The sequence below is a fragment of the Musa acuminata genome, unplaced genomic scaffold (assembly GCF_036884655.1).
Source record: "Musa acuminata AAA Group cultivar baxijiao unplaced genomic scaffold, Cavendish_Baxijiao_AAA HiC_scaffold_1137, whole genome shotgun sequence".
In the NCBI taxonomy this organism is placed as follows: Eukaryota; Viridiplantae; Streptophyta; class Magnoliopsida; order Zingiberales; family Musaceae; genus Musa; species Musa acuminata.
In genome coordinates, this window is record NW_027021349.1 from 1,899,687 (window position 1) to 1,922,021 (window position 22,335).

Consider the following 22,335-nt stretch of genomic DNA (forward strand, 5'->3'; position numbering starts at 1 on the left):
TAGATCAATATTAGGCTCTACACTATCTTCTTGCACATCTCCCCCATCACCCTAATATACTGGAGGAATAACTGGGTCACAATCTGCTAATCCTTCTGCAGAAGTCTTGACTGGTGCCTTCTTCTTCAAATCCTCAAAGGTTTGATCCTCAAAGAAGACCACATCTCTGCTCCTGAACACCTTCTGCTTTTCTGGATCCCAAAGCCTGTAACCAAACTGGTCATGTGAGTAACCAAGAAAAATACATTCTTTAGACTTACCATCCAACTTGGACCTCTCATTATCTGGCACATGTGCAAATGCATGACAACCAAATACTCTCAAATGCCTGTAGGAAACATCTTTCCCTGACCATACATGCTCTGCAACATCACCATCTAGGGTTGTACATGGTGATAAGTTGATCACATCAACTGCAGTCCTCAAAGCCTCATCCCAAAACCTTTTGGGTAGCTTGGCCTGTGAAAGCATACATCTGATCTTTTCCATGATGGTGCGGTTCATCCTCTCTGTAATTGCATTATGCTGAGGTGTACCAGGAACTGTCATCTCATGTTGGATCCCATGTGACCTGCAATAGTCATTAAACAATCCTGTATACTCACCACCATTATCTGATCTTATGCATTTCAATTTCCTTTCTGTCTCCCTTTCAACCCTAGCATGAAACTCTTTGAAGACATTAATAACCTGATCTTTGGTCTTCAAAGCATAAGCCCAAACTTTCTTGGAAAAATCATCTATAAAAGTGACAAAATAAAGTGCACCACTTATACCAAGAACATCAACAGATCCACCAGGAGTTTTTGTCCTCAAAGGACCACATACATCTGTATAAACACGGTCTAAGGCATGCATTTTTCTAGACAAAGCAGCACTAGCAAATGAAACTCTATGTTGTTTACCAGCCAAACAATCAATACAAGGGTTCAGATGTATACCTCTGAGATCTGGTAATACCTCTCTCTTGGAAAGAGCTTGCAGCCCCTTCTCGCTCATGTGTCTCAATCGCCTATGCCACAACTCCATACTGAAGTCTTTCTCTGTAGCATTTAACTGCTCACCATAAGCTTTAGCCTGCAACCTGTACAAAGTATGACATTTCTTTCCACTAGCTATAACAAGAGAACCCTTACTGAGCTTCCATTGCCCTCTGTGAAATCTGTTTTCATACTCTTCATCATCTAGTCTTCCAACTGAAATTAAATTCAGCCTCAAGTCAACCACATGCCTCACATCCTTAAGTACCAACTTGCAGCCAAGGTTAGTCTTTAAATGGATATCACCCATGCCAATGATATCTGCTGTGCCATAGTTGCCCATCTTGACAACACCAAAGTTTCCAGACCTGTATGTAGCAAAAAACTCTCTCCGAGGTGTAGCATGATAAGAAGCACCTGTGTCAATCACCCACTCAAGATCCTGACACACACAAGAAAAAATATCATCAGAAGGAGACAAAATCAAATAATCACCACCCTGCACTGTAGCTGTAGTATTATCCTTTGACTCTGTAAACTCCACTTCTTTTCCCTTTTTCTTGTTCTTCTTAGGTTGCTTACATTGGTTCTTGTAATGTCCTTTCTCACCACAGTTATAGCAGACAATATCTTTTCTTGATCTTGACTTGCTCCTACCCATACATGAACTGCTTCTAGACTTTGACCTTCCTCTATTCTCTGAGATAAGTGCCTGTGAATCATTCTGAGATGTTGCTGAACTCTTTCTTCTCAACTCCTCATTCAACAAACTGCTTGTTACTTGACTCATAGTGACAATACCATCTGGCGTAGAATTACTAAGGGAAACCACCAGTGTCTCCCAACTTTCTGGTAATGAACTGAGAAGTAACAATGCCTGCAACTCATCATCAAGAGACATTTTCATAGAGGATAACTGGTTAGTAATACTCTGCATTTCATTCAAATGCTCAGCAATAGAAGCACCCTCTCTATATTTTAGGTTCACAAGTTTTCTGATCAAAAAAGCTTTGTTGCCAGCTGTTTTTCTTTCATAGAGACTTTCCAATTTTTTCTAAAGAGAATATGCAGAAATTTCAGTAGAAACATGGTGAAAGACACTATCATCAAGCCATTGTCTAATAAACCCAATTGTTTTTCGATCTAACCTCTTCCACTCATCATCTGTCATAGTTGTAGGTTTTGCACTATCCCCTTGCAAAGGTCCATACAAATCTTTGCAATACAAGAGATCTTCCATTCTTGGTTTTCATATCATCCAATTATTTCCATTCAAACTAATCATGCGAGAAATATTACTGGCCTCCATGTTCAAATACAAAATTTAAATCACCAAAACCCCGCTCTAATACCAGTTGATGAGGATATAAACAGGAATAACCTTTGTATAGAAACAAATACTAGAAGACCAAAATACGCAGCGGAATAAAATGGAAACACAATCAAACAGAACACCAAGATATACGTGGAAAACCCCTTCAATGTGAAGGGTAAAAACCACGGGGCAAACTAGAGATAATCCACTATGAGAATAATAAATGTACAAATCTCAATCTCTTGCCCAAAACCCTAGCAACAACCACAAGAGAATAACTGGGATACAAGGATCACGTCACTGCCCACAATATCTTAAACCTCCCAAGTAATCACAGCAAGAGCCTACTGTAGATTTGATCTAACCTGAGATGAGAACACTGCTAGATGATTGAGAACAGTCTCTCTGTGTTGTCCTTGTCTTCTTCCCTTTCTTTCTCTTCCTTTTCTGCCTTGTTCTCCTTCTTCTCTTTGGAATCTCGTCGCTCTAAAGATCTGCCTCGTTGCTGTCTTTTTATAGCCTTAATCTGCCTCTAAAACGTAGCCACCACACCCCCCTAATGTTCATTAGGGTTAGGTTAAGAGGGAGTGTGGGCTGTGGGCTGATAAAGCCCACATGGGCTAAATTGGGCCATCAACCCAACAAGTATGACCTTACAATATAGTATATACACAATAAGGATATAAAATTTACTTCCTATTATTATCATAGTATAATAATTTGTTAATAACTTTTGGTTATTTGCCATTGAATTGTAATGCTCTCAAATATGGTAACTTACGATAAAATTTGCTTTGAATAAAGTTGATATTTTTATGTCCATCCCTTAGATTTGATAATTTATGCAATCGCAGGATGCAACAACTATAGCCGCATATTATTCATTGCTTTGAATATCTTTATCTATAATATTATAAATATTGTTTATCCTATTCCTAATTACACACATATCCTATATGCGTGACTAAAGTAGGATATTATATTTCAATTTTCATTACTATTATTGATAGGAGTGAAGTGAAATTTAGATAATTTTAAATTTTAAATATGCTAACTTATTAAATAAAATAATAGAATTTTCCCTATACATAATATTTTAAACATTTATGCATAATTATAACCTCTAATTAAAAGAAAATATAAATATAACATATCAAAAATTTATACATATAAAATACTCATAAGTTATCGTCTATATCTATGCACTGCATGAGCTTACACATACTCATTTTTCTACTTAATCACTTAGGTGTGGTATTAGTATCCTTACTTATAAAATATTATTTATAATAAATAATCATTCAGTAAGTATAAACATTTATAGTTTTATTTATGTGAGTATGTATCTTGTTATGTATATAATATTTTAAAATTATTAACATAAAATATTTAACAATAAACAGCTCATGACTTTTTTAGCAAGTATGACTTTATAATATATATATATATATATATATATATATATATATATATATATATATATATATATATATATATATATGCATAATAAGGATATAAAACTCTACCTCCTTATTATTATCATATTATAATATTTTGTTAATAACCCTTAGTTATTTGACATTGAATTGTAATGCTCTCAAATCATGATCTTTAGATTGACAATCAAAAGGTGTTAATGTTGTTGTTACAGTATCTCATGTAGTGGCACAAAGATGTATTTAATTGGACCGGCATCATGTGTCTTGTTGCTAAGTCTAAATAATGAGCTGTATCCCTGAAACAATATGACACATATTAATAACCTCAAAATTTTATAGTATTCCTACAAACAACAAAAGATATATATCTCATATCCAAAAAAAAAAAATGAATATCGATGAAACACAAGAATTATTTGACAATGCTAATAGTGCACATGCCTTCTAAAATAGAGTACTGCAATACACATTTACTATTTCTCCATCACACATGTTGTTCCAATACAATAAGCTCAATAACTCATCCATAGTGTATTGCAGTACAAAAAATAGGTGTTGTTGTTTGTCTTTTCAAATGGTTTGGGTTAATAAACTATAACGTCAAAAAAAAAAATATATATATATATTATCTTTTCTTGTATAAAATTTTTACACATATATTAAGCTTATTACACAATCAAACAATTCATCAAATTTATCATCTAAGTCACGATAATATCTTTAACATGCATATGATTAATGTTTCTTCTTCCTTTGTAAAAACTTTACCTTTCTCGATCCTTTACAAAATTAAAGAAATTAAATTTAGATATTCTATATCCTACACACATTATTATCTTATAAAACCTGTTAAAACCATACCTTCAAAGTATTCCTTATTTCAATATTAATCTTTTATTAGATTATCCTTTCTAATTGAATATGATATATTATAAAATTGATTAGATTCTGATCATAATTTTAACCAATCCAAAAGAAGTTCATATTATAATAAGGTTTCTTAGGAGATGCTCTTGATAGGAGAACTCTCGTAATTATTTATTCTAGACACTCTGTTCTCGCTTATATATAGATAACACCTTTTAGGGACTAAACAAAGTATAACACATCACTATATGATAGACGTGGATACGTGATAGTCATTGAGAGATTACAGTTTCTCTCTCATTCTCTATTGTCCTTAATATATCAATCTAAGTGGTCTTATGAAAAAATATGAAGAGAGGAGAAGGAGAGTATAGTTCTCCTTGCAGATTGATATCACTGTGATCTTTAGATCGAAGATGGTACCCTTGTAGATTTAATAAAGTTCTTTTCAAATGACATCGAAAGGCATGCATCGTAAATCCAATATATTTTTATTTGATTTCAATCCTAGCATTAAAGTTTTTTCGCATTACATATACCATATTACATATTTTATGCTAACCCTTTCCTATAGTGATTTTAACCTCTATTTCCATCTTAATTATGAATAATTTGAAGGGTTTTAGCCTAGCACATGATATCCCTCTTATTTAAATATAAAACTACGAATCTGAAAATTTTCATGATTATAATCTTTCTGCTTTGTTTTAACTATAACTCTCTAAACCGAATTCAGATTTAGACGAAACTTATTTTTTCTGAAAGTAGATTCATAGATCTTTTTTTATAGTTTGATTAAAAGATTTTAAGTTCAAATACCTATCCAAACATCTATTTTAATTGGCCCTATAGATTCTACAAAACAAATATCGTAATTTTTTATCTTTTGTTACTAAATTATTTATAACTTTCTGTTGGGAACTATAATTCTACAAAACTTGATTTATTGAAAACTAGACTTATAGATCTTTCTTTCATATCGTATTTAAAATATTTGAAGTATAAATGCCTACCAAAACATTTATTTTAATTGACCCTATAGATTTTATAAAATGGGAAAGATAATTTTTGATCTTTCTATATTAAATTACTTGTAACTCCTTGTTAAAAACTCTATATTTTACAAAACTTGATTCATTTGAAAGTAGACTAATATAGTTTCAAATAACCCCTTTCTTGAGCAAATTGGAGTATACTTTATTTTTCAAAGAATTTATATAATGTGCCTTATAGATTCTGCCAAAACAGAATTTTTGCCAATTTTACCTATTATTATTTCATCTCTTTGAAATCAAATTTATCTAGAATTCTTCCCTCAATTAAGCCTTATGTGATTGTTTTAAACTATTGTAGCCTTTATCATTGATTCTTATTATATTTGAATGTATTGTGTAAAAGTTTATGTTTGCATCGTACTATTTCATATAAACATAGGTATATTTTTATTATTTGTTATGTGCTTCTGATTGTTAGGAAAGCAATCGACATTAAGAGTAGTGGATGTAAAATATGTCTTCAAAACTTTTTGTTTAAAATATGTCTTCAAAACTTTAAGAGTAGTTTAAAATGTCTTTAAAACTTTTTGTTTAGATTAAAATCAATTTCGTTAAAATTGTTTCGTAAAGATCTTAACTTTGAAAGCATACTGAAAAGCGTAGTGGATGTAAAGCAAGAAGGTGAGGCAGTTTGCTATGAAAGTAAATTACTCAAAGTAAATGCAAACCAGATTTTAGAGTGGTTCGATCATCGTGACCTACATCCACTTTATCGATTCCTCTTCCGTCGAGGCCACCGGTATCCACTATCAGTCTTTCTTCAATAGGCGAAGACCAACCACCTTTTACACCCCTCTTCTCCTTTTACTGGATTTAGGAGATAACCCTTATAAGCACTCACACTCCTCTCTAAATATAATTCTAAGTTTAAGCTAGAGGAGGGATTTCTCAAGTGATTTCTACAGCGTTTTCTCACTTTAAAATTCTCTGTCCTTGTGTTACTTAACCAAGGATGGGAGAGGTATTTATAAGCCTCAAATTGATTCAAACTTGGAGCCTAAAAATATTTCATCCCGGGTCTTCTAGGTATGAGCGGTACCACCGCCTGTGCTGGGCGGTACCACCGCCAGTGTCAATCTGACACTAACACTACACTAGGCGGTCCCACCGCCTGACACCCTGCCAGGGACGGTACCACCGCCTAGACAGACGGTACCACCGCTTGACACAGTCTCGGAGACCGTGCCACTTCTTGGGTCATTGTTTGGGCCTCTCATTGGGCCCAACACAATCCTTACATGGGCCCAACTCACCCCTAATTGGTTGACTCAAATCCAATCCCAATTATGTGCTAAATACGAATTCTAAGATATACTTAAGCTAAACAAGTCTGTAAGTCTTGGTTTCTTCCGACGATCTTCCGACGATCTCTCAGCAATGTTCCGGCGGACTCCTAGCAAGCTCCTGGACTTCACGACGATCTTCTTGGCGAGTTCCGACGAACTTCTTTAGCAAGTTCCTAGACTTCTCGGCAAACCTTCCGATGAACGTCCGGACTTCCGACGAACTCTTGAACTCCTAATGAAATCACGTCCTTGACTCCGGGATTTCATTTTGCTTTATGCCTTGCTATTGTAGTTAATCCTGCACATATAAAAACACACTTCGATCTAGACAATTAATACTAAGCATGAATCATGTTGTCCGGCATGTCATTGGTCCATTGACGCTTCGTCCGATTCTTTGGCGTATCGTCCTCTCTTGCGGCCTATTGCCCAATCAGCCAGTTCACTCTGCAACTCCGATATCCTTGGCGTAATATTCGCTCTTCTTGGCCCGATGCTTAAATCCATGGCCCGAAGCCTTCTATCGATACGTCGACCAATCCTCCGGCTCGACATCCAATCTTCTGACATGTTCCACCAGCCCAACATGATTCTTCCTGCTTTAATTGTCTTATCTTGATTGAAGCTTCCTGCGTCACTCAAAACGCAGATTAAATTATAAACACTTATCAATTAGTTTCATAATCAAAATCTAAGATTCAACACCGATACATGCTAAATTTATTGTTCATAATATCCTTTTATACTCTAGTATTTGTGGAATAATATAAACCTTTACTAAAAGTAAAAAAAGAGAGTTATATTTAGAGCTCGCGATGCTCTACTAGCCCCCTTTGACTTCATCCAGATGTGGGTAGATGAAGTTCCCAAACGTGAAAGACTTATATTTGATAATCAATTAGATATCATTTCACCCTCTATATTTTTATATGATATCTAAAGTATTGCTTATGAGTTTTTATGTAAGCTTTGGATAATAATGAAATGAATGTAACATCAAATATGATATTTGAGCTTATGTTTCTTATTTGTTCGTTTGATATACTCCAAAATATTTTATACGCTATTGATATACTTTGAAATAATTTATATATCATTAATATATTCTAAAATATTTTATATATCATTAATATGCTCCAAAATATTTCATACAATATTGATATAATTTGAAATATTTCATATATCATTGATATGCTCCAAAATATTTTTAAAGTATTTCAAGTGATATAGTATATGATTATAAACTACATAGGTTTTATATATGTGAATAATATTAAAAAAAATTTAAGTATCCCCAAATGTTACTTTGGATCATAGATTAGATTATTGATGAATTATAAATTTTCTTGATTTAAGATAGGTTCACACATCTTGAATGTGTTAATTTGTGGGGTGTGACAATATTATATTTATTTGTTCTTTCATTAGATTATTTTCTTAATTTTTGCAATGGATTCATTAAACTTATATAAAATTGGAGCTCTAGTAACAACCCAAAATAACTTTGTAACATTTTATCTCATATATCGATAATAAAATTTTTCGATAGATAAATCATGCAACAACCATGAATTGCTTATAAACATATCTCCTTCATAAATGAAAGAATTTTTAGATTTTAATCACTAATAATTGTTAAATTTTATATTCAATAATATATATTCTCAACTAATGCAAGAACCACCTCAATATCTATCATGCAATTGACAAAATAAATGTTGTTATTATCAAAGTACTAGGATATTTGCATAATAAATATGCATCATCATTATAAAAAATATGTCATATATATAATCTAAAACTTCTAAAGCAATATGTGAAAGCTCAAAATATTATTTAAAAATAATTTTTTATGTTATTAATATATGAACATGAGTATTATAGTTATGAAGTTTTAAATTTCTCAAATGATGTGGTTGGATGCAATATTGTTGAGGGAGAAGAGATACTATCAAATTAGATCAACATTGTTTAATGTCGATGCAGCATTGAAAAAAAAAACGTCGACATTGGATGGAAGACAGATTATACTCCAAGAAAAGGTCAGATATTTACTATGAACAGACACGAGTAGATCTATGGGGGCCTGTGATATGCCCCGATGTTGTGATATATTATGTCGCTAATGGCCAATAGTGAGGAACACACTGTTGGCCAAAAGTTGGAGAGGAGGGAGCACCGCTTGTGGTGCGAGAAGGTGGTCGATGGAGAGTCACCGATGGAGGGCCATCTATAGTGGGAGAGTCACCTGTAGTGGGAGGAGGAAACACCAGTGTGGGAGTAAGGAGATACATGTAGCATGCAGCTTGTGTTGTGGTGAGAAAAAGATGAATGGAGAATGGCAAGTAGAACAAAGTTGCGAGGAAGAGGAATCACTATTGCTAGGCACATCAACAGATAAAAGGATTCGCTATTATCAGGTAGCAAGGAAGAGGAAGCATCTAAGTGGGAGAGTCACTTGTAGTGGGAGAAGGAGGAGATGCCATTGTAGGAGTAAGGAGACATGCAAAGTACGGTTTAGGTTGTTGTGAAAAAGAGATGAGTGGAGAATGACAAGTAGAATAGAGTTGCAAGGAAGAGGAATCACTATTGCTGGAAACATCAATGGAGAAAAGGAATAACTATTATCGAGCAACAAGGAAGAGGAAGCCTTGCTCCGAGAAGAGAAGTTATGAAAAAGATAGATTGCATTCATATGAAGTATTGTATACTTATACACACTTGTAGAGGGATTGATTGTCCTCCGATCATGTACATGAATCATATTAATTGATCCTCAAATCATGGTTAATTGAGGATCATGACATATTCGGAATACAATAAACTCAACCAGATTTACTTCTATTAAATCTATAGTGAATCATATCATAGTAAACTAATAATGAACCCTTAGTGAATCGACAATCCAAAAGATATTGACTTGAACGAGAAAAAATAACATCCACGAATAAAAGGGCAAAGGTGGCAAATAATTTTTTTTGGAAATGGGGATGCTAAGAGAGAATTTTATATTTTTTTCTAAAACTTTATCCTATATAAAAATATATCCAACAAGAAAATTTCTATAATTATATATACAATTTAACCTCTATAAGTGTTGAGGTGACATGAGAAAAAGATCCTACCATTATAATTCATTAGTCCAAACATCCTCCACATATTTACTTGACTGAGTCAAGTCTTTGATAGACTAATTGCATATGAATAACAAACTCGAGTGATGCTAGTCTTTATGTTGACTCCGTGTGTGAGTCGGTGTTGACGCAGACTTGTGTTGTGGTGAGAAAAAGATAAGTGGAGAATGACAAGTAGAATAAAGTTGCGAGGAAGAGGAATCACTATTGCTGGGCACATCATCAGAGAAAAGGATTCGGTATTATCAAGTAGCAAGGAAGAGGAAGCATCTAAGTGGGAGGAAGAGATGTCGGTATAGGAGTAAGGAGACACATGCGACGTGCAATTTACGTTGTTGTGACTAGAATTATGAGGAAGAGGAATCACTATTGCTAGTAACATCAACGGAGAAAAGGAATAACTATTATCAAGAGTAAGGAAGAGGAAGCCTTGCTCAAGTTATGAAAAAGATGATTTCATTCATATGAAGTATTGTATATTTATACATATTTGAGGAGGGATTGATTATCCTCTAATCATACACATGAATCATATTAATTGATCCTCAAATATTAGTTAATTGAGGATCATGACATATTTGAAATATAATAAACTTAACTAGATTTACTTTTCCATTGATCCTCAATCATAATCTTCTATCATCCTTAATCATATTAAATCTATAGTAAATCATATCTTAGTAAACTAATAATAAACCCTTAATGAATTTACAATCCAAAAATATTGATTTGATTGAAAAAAACTAGCGTCCACAAATGAAAGGGCAAAGGCGGCAAGCAAAAAGTTTTGGAAATGAAGATGCTAAGAGAGAAAATATATCTAATAAAAAAATTTCTATAATTATATATATAATTTAACCTCATTATACTTCATTAGTCCAAACGTCCTCCACTGAGTCAACACTTTGGTCGATTAATTACATATGAATAACAAATTCGAGTGGATGCCAGTCTTTATGTTGACTCCGTGTGAGTCAGTGTTGACGCAGACTTCATCCTATTCGCTCAAAACATCTCGACTCTTGCAATCTATTGCTTGCGACGATTGTGGCGCCGAGTCATATTATGAACGCCTCCCCTCCGCGACTCCCAATTCAACTCTCTCGCAGTTCTTCGTGGTAACTCTCTCTCTAACGCCTGATTTCTCCCTTGTTTCCAAGGTTGATTTTGATGCAATATTAGCTGGTTTTCCTCTGCTTTTAGCTGAACGTGAGCGCGGGAGTTGAAGATTTAGATGTTGAATGCTAATTTTCCCTGCTGAATTCCGGAGAGTAGAGTGAGGCCAATCGATTTCTTCGTTAAAGATCCGATTTTTGATGGATTTAGGGTTCGTTTTCCTGGATCAGTCATGGTCTCTGATGCAGCTCCGTTCCCTTCTCTGTGCCTCCTTAGCCTTCTTGCTGCTGACGACTACTTTGGTCGTCGTTGCTGTCGACAACTCCCCCTATTACATGCCAAGAGACGACATCCTCCTCAACTGCGGCGCCTCCGGCCAGGCATCTAGCTTCGACGGACGATCCTGGACCGGCGACACCGGAACCAGGTACGCCCCCTCCTTGAACGGCGACGGCTTCGATGCTCTACGGAAAGATCCATCGGTCTCCACGGTCCCGTACTCGACCGCTCGGGTCTTCACTTCTCCCTTCACCTACCGCTTCCCTCTCAGCGCCGGCCGGAAATTTATACGCCTCCATTTCTACCCTTCCGATTACTCCAACCATGCCGCTTCCGATGCCTTCTTCTCCGTTACATCTGGCCCTTACATCCTTCTTCACAACTTCAGCGCCTACCTAACTGCCGATGCCCTAAATTTCGCCTATCTAATCCGTGAATACTCCGTAAACGTCTCCACCGGCGGCCTAAACCTCACTTTCACCCCATCAACCACCCATCCCAACTCCTATGCCTTCATTAACGGTATCGAGATTCTATCAATCCCTGACTTGTTTAGCTCAGCAACACCGTTGCTTGTCTATGGCGATGATGATAATCATACTTACACTATCGATCCCGACCAAGCTCTGGAGACAGTTTACCGGCTCAATGTGGGTGGGCAAGCAATTCCCCCCATCGAAGACTCCGGCTTGTTCCGCTCTTGGGACGACGACTCGCCTTACATTTATGGGGCTGCATTTGGTGTGTCCTACTCCAATGATCCGAATGTTACCATCACATACCCGACCAGTGTTCCAAATTACATTGCACCACCGGATGTCTACTCCACAGCAAGATCAATGGGTCCAAATGCACAGGTGAACTTGAACTACAATTTAACATGGATTCTCCCAGTGGATGCTGGCTTCTATTACCTTGTCCGGCTACATTTCTGTGAAATCCAGTATCCGATAGTGAAGAAAAACCAGAGAGTCTTTGACATCTACCTTAATAACCAGACTGCAACAGAAGAAGCTGATGTCATTGGTTGGAGTGGCGGGATCGGTATCCCTGTGTTCAAGGACTATGTGGTGAGGACAATGGGAAGAGGGCAGATGGATCTGTGGGTTGCGCTTCATCCAGATACACTCTCCAACCCAGAGTATTATGATGCCATCTTGAATGGGCTTGAGGTGTTCAAGCTGCAGAACAGTAATAACAGCCTGGCTGGTCTTAATCCAGGAGCACGCTCGCAGCTCTACGATGATCCTAGAGATCTCAGGAAGGGGAGTGCGAAACATAAGAGTGACGTTGGTGGCGTGGTCGGAGGTTTTGCTGTTTTGCTGTTTTGCTCGCTGGTTTTTGCCTGATTGGAATGTGCAAATGCCAGAACGAAGGAAGGTGATGGGAAAAACCGGAATAATTTTTTTCTATCAAAATATCAATATGTTATCAAAAACAAATATGAACGCAGACCAAATTTTTAATATATAAAACCCAAAAAAACTACGGGACTATCTCAATCTTCCACTAATTATATATCTTGGCTCAATATCTTCTTCATATAGACAATCTTATGATAATCTTATCATAAAAAAATTTTAGATCTTACAAAATGAGTATAATAAGAAAGTACTTTAAAGAGAGTAAACTTTAAATCAGTACCGTTAGGATTATAGAGTTTGTTACAAAATTCTCCATATATAATTTGGGTCAAAATTGATAACATTTGGCCACTTATAGTCGACCACAAAAATTCAAAATCCTATTTCTTCTCTCTCTTTCTCTCTCTGTTCTTTTTCCTCTCGCTGGATACCGCCACTATTCTGTACGCTGCACACACAAAACCCTCGTTGGTTGCCCGCACTGTACATGCATTTTTTTTCTTTTAATTAATAATTTGGGCCTATAGCCGAAATCATTAGTCCAAGCCCACATATGGGTTGGACTTAACAATTCTCTCCCTCCAAGCTCATATGATGGGCTGTACTAAGTTCGCTCTTCATCTACATACTTTAAGCTTCTCCTTAGGTAAAAAATTTGGCAATATATTTGATCCATTCTCTTTGGTATGTATTTTTTTCATGTGCAATTCTTTCATCTAAAGTACATCACGAATCCAGTGATATCTCACATCAATATGTTTGGATATAGAATGGTACATTGAATTCTTGGAGAAGTGAATGACACTCTAACTGTCACAGTAAATAGTATATCCTTCCTGTTTCAAGCTTAATTCCTATAGAAACTTTTTCATCTAAAAAGCTTCCTTGCAAGCTTCAGTAATTACTATGTATTATGTTTCTGTGGTTGATAAAGCAACACAATTCTATAACTTAGACTGCCAAGAGACTACTCCCTATACAAATATTATCAAGAACCCCGAAGTGGATTTCCTGGAATCAGTATCACTTACCATGTTTGCATCTATGTGCCCTTCTAACACAAGTTAATCACTGCCAAAACATAAACACAACCTGGAAGTACCTCTTAGATATCTTAATATCTATTTCACTGCTGCCCAATGTTCCTTACTAGGATTAGAGAGAAATCGGTTGACAACTCCAACTACATGAGCTATATCTGGTCTAGTACAAACCATAGCATATATCAAACTGCCTACTACAAATGAGTAAGGCACTTTGGACATTTCTTCTTTTTCTTTCTCACTTGTAGGACATTGTTTTGAACTAAGCTTGAAATGACCTAGAGAACAAACCGCTTTAGCGTTACTCATGTTGAATCTTTCAAGAACTTTTTCAATGTAAGTCTCCTAAGATAACCAAATATTCCTTTCCTTCCTATCATGAAAAATCTTCATACATAGTATTTGTTTTACCAATCCCAAGTCTTTCATGGCAAAAGACTTACTTAGCTCTCTTTAAAGCTTTTTAATTTTACCAACATCATGGTCAACAATCAACATATCATCAACATATAGTAGGAGAATAATGAAATCATCATTTGAAAATTTTTTCATAAACACACAATGATCATATGTGGTTCTATTATACCCTTGGCTCATCATAAATGAATTAAACTTCTTGTACTACTGTCTAAGTGCATGTTTGAGTCCATATAAGTTTTTCCTAAGCTTATATATCAGATTTTCATTTCCCTTGACTTTGAAACATTCTTGTTGCTCCATGTAAATTTCTTCTTCTAAGTCACCATGAAGAAATGCTATTTTCACATCAAGTTGTTCAACCTCTAAATTCAAGCGAGCAACCAAACCAAGAACAACTCGGATAGAGGACATTTTTACCACAGGAGAAAATATTTATTCAAAGTCAATACCTTTCTTCTGACTGAATCCTTTCACAACTAGTCGTGCCTTGTATTTTTGTTGTGAGCTATTATTTTCAATCTTCAATTTGTAAACTCATTTATTCTTGAGAGCTTTCTTTTCTTTGGGCAACTTTACCAAATAATAGGTGTGGTTCTCAAACAAGGATCTCATCTCTTATTGCATAGCTTTAACACACTCATTCTTATGCTTATGTAGAATAGCTTCTTAGAAAGTTTTTGGCTCTTTCGCATTAGTAATAATAACATATTCATGTGGAGAATATCTGGCAGATGGTTGTCGCTTTCTCGTGGATATTCTCAATGGAATCTCAACTAGTGGTGGAGGTGTTTGTTCAATTGGTTTAACATCATCAATTGTAAGAGTATGATCACTAGCATTCTTACTATAATATTCTTGTTTATCTCCCCCATGATCATCATGAACTACAGGTGAAGGAACTGGACCCAAACTTCAAGGAATATAAACAAAGGTTTTTGACTTCTCAACATTATCACCATTATCAAACAATTGGTCTTCAAGAAATACAACATCTCTGCTTCTAATAATCTTTTTGTTCACTGGATCTTATAATCTATACCCAAACTCTTCATGACAATATCCCAAGAAGATACATACTTTTGCCTAATTATCAAGCATGGACTTCTCATCTTTGGGAATATGAACAAATGCTTTACACCCAAAGACTCTCGAGTGATTATAAAATATATATTTTCCTTTTTATATTCTCTCTGGAACATCACCTTTCAGAGGAACTGATGGAGAAAGATTTATCAGGTCAACTGTAGTTCTCATAGCCTCCCCCCAAAATGATTTCGGTAACTTAGCGTGGAAAAGCATACACCTAATCCTTTCTTCAATGGTTCTGTTCATTCTTTCTATCACACCATTCTGCTAAGGAGTTTTAGGAACTATTTTCTCAAGCCTGATATCATGAAACTTGCAATAATTCTCAAAAAGACCCACTCACCACCATTATCTGCTCGAATACAATTTAACTTTTTTCCAGTTTCTCTTTCAACACTGACATGAATCTCTTTTGAAAACATCAAGTACCTAGTCTTTAGATTTGAAGGCAAAAGCCCAAACTTTTCTAGAATGATCATTAATAAAAGTAACAAAATAAAGAGTACCTCCAAGAGTTCTAGTTTGTATAGTACAGACATAAGTATGAATCAAATCAATAACATATGATCTTCTAGATGATGAATATATATGAAATGCAACTCTCTGTGTTTTTCCAGCTAAGTAATTATCATAAGATTTAATAGATATACCTTGCAACTCTGATAAGAACTATTTTCTAGCAAGAGTTTGAAGTCTTTTCTCATTGATATAACCAAGCCTCTTATGCTAAAGATCTATACTTTCACCCTTCTGAATTGCATTAATCTTTCCTTTGTGTAGCTTAGCTTCCATGATATAAAAAGAGTTAAGCTTCTTTCCTCTTGCCACAATTAGAGAACCTTTAATGAGTTTTCATTTGTTTTCACCAAAATAATATGTAAATCTCTCATCATCAAGTCTACCTGTAGATATTAAGTTAAAACGAATATTTAGAATATGTCTAGCATATTTGAGTATCAATTTGCTCCCAATACTGGTCTCCAAGCAAATATCTCAAATACCCACAATCTTAGATGTACCACCGTTTCCCATTCTGACATTACCAAAATCACCAGCAGTGTAAGATCTAAAGAAATCACGTAATATAAAATGAAGCACCAGAGTCAATTACCTAGTTACTGTCTTAACCTGTAAGACTGATACAACCGTCATCATAAACAATAATGATATCACCTTCAACAGCAACTGCATTTGTCTATTTATCATTTTTCTTCATTTCATTCTATTCTCGCTTCCAAAACCATACACTATTTCTTTATGTGACCTGACATATTATAGTGGAAATATTTGATATCTCTTCTAGACTTGGATCTTCCTCTATAACTATGTAGATTTCTGCTATGACTTCTTCCACGTCTTTCTTATTTTTTAGTAACAAATACACCAGAAGAAGATTCACCCTATTATTTCCTTTTAGCATCTTCATTTAGCAAACTGTCTTTAACTATATTTATAGTTAGAGTCTCCTCTGATATGGAGTTACAAATTGTCACCACATACGATTTTCAACTTTCTGGTAAAGAGTTGAGAAGTAATAATCCTTGCATCTTATCATCTATATTTATTTTTATAGCAACCAGCTTGTTTACAAGACTCTGAAATAAGCTTATATGCTCAACAATATTATCACCATCTTTATACTTCAAATTTACAAGTCTTCTAAGGAAAGAAATTCTATTTCCCATTGTCTTTTTCGCAAAGAGGTTTTCTAATCTTTGTGAAACAAAATCAGCTCTGGTTTCATCAGAAATATGCTCATGCAAATTTATGTACATCCATCTTCTAATATAGGCAATAGTTTTTCTATGTTAAACTTCTCATTCCTTATCGTCCATAGTAATTTAAAGATTTATCGAAAGTTTAAATTTGTTTTGACCAAGTTTCCACCGAGTAATATAATTTTTAAAATTACCCCTAAAAACAATGTAAGTAGGTCTAAATGCTAGTATTTTTGGAGCATACATTCAGAATAGGTTTTAAACCTATTTAGAAGCTTAAATGATAATAAAAAAAAAAAAAAACACATTATATGGAAGCTTCAAATTATAAAGGAATTCAGGAAATTTGGAGTATTAACACGCTGAAAATACCAGAAATTATCAAATAAATTCCCCAAAAAATAGGAAATCATGTCATTTTGTCAATCTCGGACCCTTTTCAAAGTAATCAAATTCTTTTACATGCTTTATTTAACAACACAGCAACGATCTAAGTAATTAAAAATGGGTACACACTCTCACTATGGACCCAAACAATTGAACCCGAGGGGTTTTATAACATATAACACTCGTAAATATATGGTACAAATTGAATTTGATATCAATATCAATATCTTCATATTAGCCTGATGTCATTTGTACAATGTTTGGCCCTAAGTAGTTGAAAGTAAAAAACAGTTACAATCAGTTATAGCTTCCGTACAACTATCTGTGCACACTAACAATCATTGAATTTTTCACAAAAATGCTGGTCCTCCATCATTGTTCCTGAAATGTCCGATCGAAACCACTTCATGTGCGATTATAAGAATATAAAAAGGATATCCGAAGAGCAAATGTTTCATATACTTCATAAGGAATATAGCATAATCATTCCCGGAATACAAAAAAAAATTATTAAAAAATTGATTGAAAACACAATGTGTATGATATATTCTCTTCAAATATGGTACCTTACGACAAAATTTGCTTAGAATAAAGTTGATATTTGTATGTCCATCTCTTAGATTTGATAATTTATGCAATCACAGGATGCAACAACTCTAGTTGCATATTATTCATTGCTTTGAATATCTTTATCTATAACATTGTAAATATTATTCATCTTACTCCTGGTTCCATACATACCATATATACATGATTAAAGTATAATGTTATATTTTAATTTTCATTACTATTATCGATAGGAATAAAATGAAAAGTAGATACTCTTAAAATTAAAATATGCTAACTTACTAAATAAAATAATAGAGTTTTTCCTATACATAATATTTTTAACATTTGTGCACAATTATAACCTCTGACCAAAAGAAAATTATAAATATAACATTTTTAAAATTTATACAAATTAAATACTCATAAGTTATCGTCTATATCTGCATGGACTTACACATACTCATTTTCCTACCTAATCACTTAGGTAGGATACTAGTATTCTTACTTATAAAATATGATCTATAATAAATAATCACTCAATAAGTATAAATATTTATAAATTTATTTATGTGAGCAATATCTTGTTATGTATATAACATTTTAAAATAATTAATATAAAATATTTAACAATAAACAGCTCATGACTTTTTTAACAAGTATGACCTTACTATATATATATATATATATAATAATAATAATAATAATAATAATAATAATAATAATAAGGATATATAATTCTACCTCATTATTATCATATTATAATATTTTGTTAATAATCCTTAGTTATTTGACATTGAATTGTAATTCTCTCAAATCATGATCATTATAATATCTCATGTAGTGGCACAAAGATGTATTTAATTAGATCATCATCATGTGTTTGTTGCTAAGTCTAAATAATGAGCTGTCAGTGCCCTCGAGGTATCCCTGAAACAATATGACACCTATTAATAACCTCAAAATTTTATAGTATTCCAACAAACAACAAAAGACATATACCTCATATCCAAAAAAAAAAAAAATGAATATCGATGAAACACAAGAATTATTTGACAATGCTAATAGTGCACATGCCTTCTAAAATAGAGTACTGCAATACACATTTATTATTTCTCCATCACACATGTTGTTCCAATCTAATAAGCTCAAGAATTCATCCATAGTCAGGTGTTGTTGGTTGTCTTTTCAAATGGTTTGGGTTAATAAACTATAACGTCAAAAAATATATATATTATCTTCTTCTTGTATAAAATTATTACAAATATATTAAACTTATTACACATAATCAAACAATTCATCAAATTTATCATCTAACTCACGATAATATGTTTAACATGCATACGATTAATGTTTCTTCTTCCTTTGTAAAAACTTTACCTTTCTCGATCCTTTACAAAATTAAAGAAATTAAATTTAGACATTCTATATCCTACACACATTATTATCTTATAAAACCTATTAAAACCATACCTTCAAAGTATTCCTTATTGGAATGTTAATCTTCTATTAGATTATCCTTTCTAATTGAATATGATATATTATAAAATTGATTGGATTCCGATGATGATTTTAACCAATTGAAAGGAAGTTCATATTATAATAGGGTTTCTTAGGAGATGCTCTTGATGGGAGGAACTCTCATAATTATTTATCCTAGACACTTTGTTCTCACTTATATATAGATAGCACCTTTTAGGGACTAAACAAAATATGATACATCACAATATGATGGAAGTGGATACGTGATAGTAATTGATATATTGTCCTTAATATATCAATCTAAGTGGTCTTGTGAAAAAACATGAAGAGAGGAGAAGGAGAGTATAGTTCTTCTTGCACATTGATATCACTATGATCTTTAGATCGAAGATGGTGCCCTTGTAGATTTAATAAAGTTCTTTTCAAATGACATCGAAAGGTACGTATCGTAAATCCAATATATTATTATTTGATTTCAATCGAAGTTTTTTCGAATTACATATACCATATTACATATTTTATACTAACCCTTTCCTATATGATTTTAACCTCTATTTCCATCTTAATTATGAATAATTTGAAGGGTTTTGGCCTAGCACATGATATCCCTCTTATTTAGATATAAAACTATAAATCTGAAATTGTTCATGATTGTAATCTTTCTGCTTTGTTTTAACTATAACTCTCTAAACCAAATTTAGATTTAGACGAAACTTATTTTATCTGAAAGTAGATTCATAGATCATTTTTTATAGTTCGATTAAAAGATTTTGAGTTTAAATACCTATCCAAACATCTATTTTAATTGGCCCTATAGATTCTACAAAACAAATACCATAATTTTTTATCTTTTATTACTAAATTGTTTATAACTTTCTATTATGAACTATAATTCTACAAAACTTGATTTATTGAAAACTAAACTTATAAATCTTTCTTTCATATCTTATTTGAAATATTTGAAGTATAAATGCCTACCAAAACATCTATTTAAATTGACCCTATAGATTTTATAAAATGGGAAAGATAATTTTTTATCTTTCTATATTAAATTACTTGTAACTCTCTGTTAAAAACTCTATATTTTACAAAACTTGATTCATTTGAAAGTAGACTGATATAGTTTCAAATAACCCCTTTCTTGAGCAAATTAGAGTATAATTATTTTTCAAAGAATTTATATAATGTGCCTTATAGATTTTGTCAGAACAAAATTTTTGCCTATTTTGCCTATTCTTATTTCATCTCTTTGAAATCAAATTTATCTAGAATTCTTCCCACAATTAAGCCTTATGTGATTGTTTTAAACTGTTGTAGCCTTTATCATTGATTCTTATTATATCTGAATGTATTGCATAAAAGTTTATGTTTGCATCGTACTGTTTCTATAAACATATATATATTTTTATTATTTGTTATGTGCTTCCAATTGCTAGGAAAGCAGTTGACACTAAGAGTGAGGGGTGAATTAGTACAGCGGTAAAATATGTCTTCAAAACTTTTCATTTAGATTAAAACCGATTCCATCGAAAATCATTTCGTAAAGATCTTAACTTTGAAAGCATACGGAAAAGCGTAGTGGATGTAAAGCAAGAAGGTGAGGCAGTTTGCTATGAAAGTAAATTACTCAAAGTAAATGCAAACCAGATTTTAGAGTGGTTCGGTCATCGTGACCTACATCCACTTCAACGATTCCTCTTCCATCGAGGCCACCGGCATCCACTATCAGTCTTCCTTCAATAAGCGAAGACCAACCACCTTTTACACCCCTCTTCTCCTTTTACTGGGTTTAGGAGATAACCCTTACAATCACTCACACTCCTCTCTAAATAGAATTCTAAGTTTAAGCTAGAGGAGGGATTTCTCAAGTGATTTCTACGGTGTTTTCTCACTTTAAAACTCTTTGTGCTTGTATTAGTTAACCAAGGATAGGAGGGGCATTTATAGGCCTTAAGTTGATTCAAACTTGGAGCCTAAAAACATCTCATCCCGGATCTTCTGGGTACGGGCGGTACCACCGCTAGTGTCAGTCTGACACTGACACTGCGTTGGGTGGTACCACCGCTTGACACCCTGCCAAGGGCGGTACCACCGCCCAGGCTAGCGGTACCACCGCCTGACATAGTCTCAGAGACTGTGCCACGACGGTGCCACTTCTTGGGTCACTGTTTGGGACTCTCATTGGGCCCAACACAATGCTTACATGGGCCCAACTAACCCCTAATTGGTTGGCCCAAATTCAATCTCAATTATGTGCTAACTATGAATTCTAAGATATACTTAAGTTAAACAAGTCCGTAAGTCTTGGTTTTTTCCGACGAGCTTCCGGCGAACTTTTGACGATCTCTCGGTAATGTTCCGGCGGACTCCCGGTAAGCTCTTGGACTTCATGATGATCTTTTTGGCGAGTTCCGACCAGCTTCTTTGGCAAGCTCCTAGACTTCTCGGTAAACCTTTCGACGAACATCCGAACTTCCGACGAACTCTCAAACTCCCAACGAAATCACGTCCTTGACTCCAGAACTTTATTTTGCTTTATACCTTGCTATTGTAGTTAATCCTACACATGTAAAAACACACTTCGATCTAGACAATTAATACTAAGCATGAATCATGTTGTCCGGTATGTCATTGGTCCATTGACGCTTCGTCCGATTCTTCGGCATATCGTTCTCTCTTGCGGCCTATTGCCCAATCAGCCAGTTGACTCCACAACTCCGATATCCTTAGCGCAATATTCGCTCTTCTTGGCCCGAAGCCCGAATCCATGACCCGAAGCCTTCTATCGATATGTCGACCGATCCTCCGGCTCGACGTC

At 34.1% G+C, this 22,335-nt stretch overlaps 1 protein-coding gene across 2 annotated transcripts; it reads left to right on the plus strand.

Moving 5' to 3' along the window:
* The first annotated feature begins 11,084 nt into the window (after window positions 1–11,084).
* On the plus strand, window positions 11,085–12,915 carry LOC108951348 (receptor-like protein kinase FERONIA). 2 transcript variants are annotated; one of them, XM_065179008.1, is made up of 3 exons: window positions 11,085–11,194; window positions 11,280–11,352; window positions 11,469–12,915. In XM_065179008.1, the coding sequence occupies exon 3, from the start codon at window positions 11,528–11,530 to the stop codon at window positions 12,818–12,820; it is 1,293 nt and encodes a 430-aa protein (XP_065035080.1). In that variant the 5' UTR covers window positions 11,085–11,194; window positions 11,280–11,352; window positions 11,469–11,527; the 3' UTR covers window positions 12,821–12,915. The 2 variants fall into 2 exon arrangements, with proteins under 2 accessions (XP_065035080.1, XP_018674418.2); XM_018818873.2 differs by having other exon boundaries at window positions 11,280–12,915.
* Window positions 12,916–22,335: the final 9,420 nt, after the last annotated feature.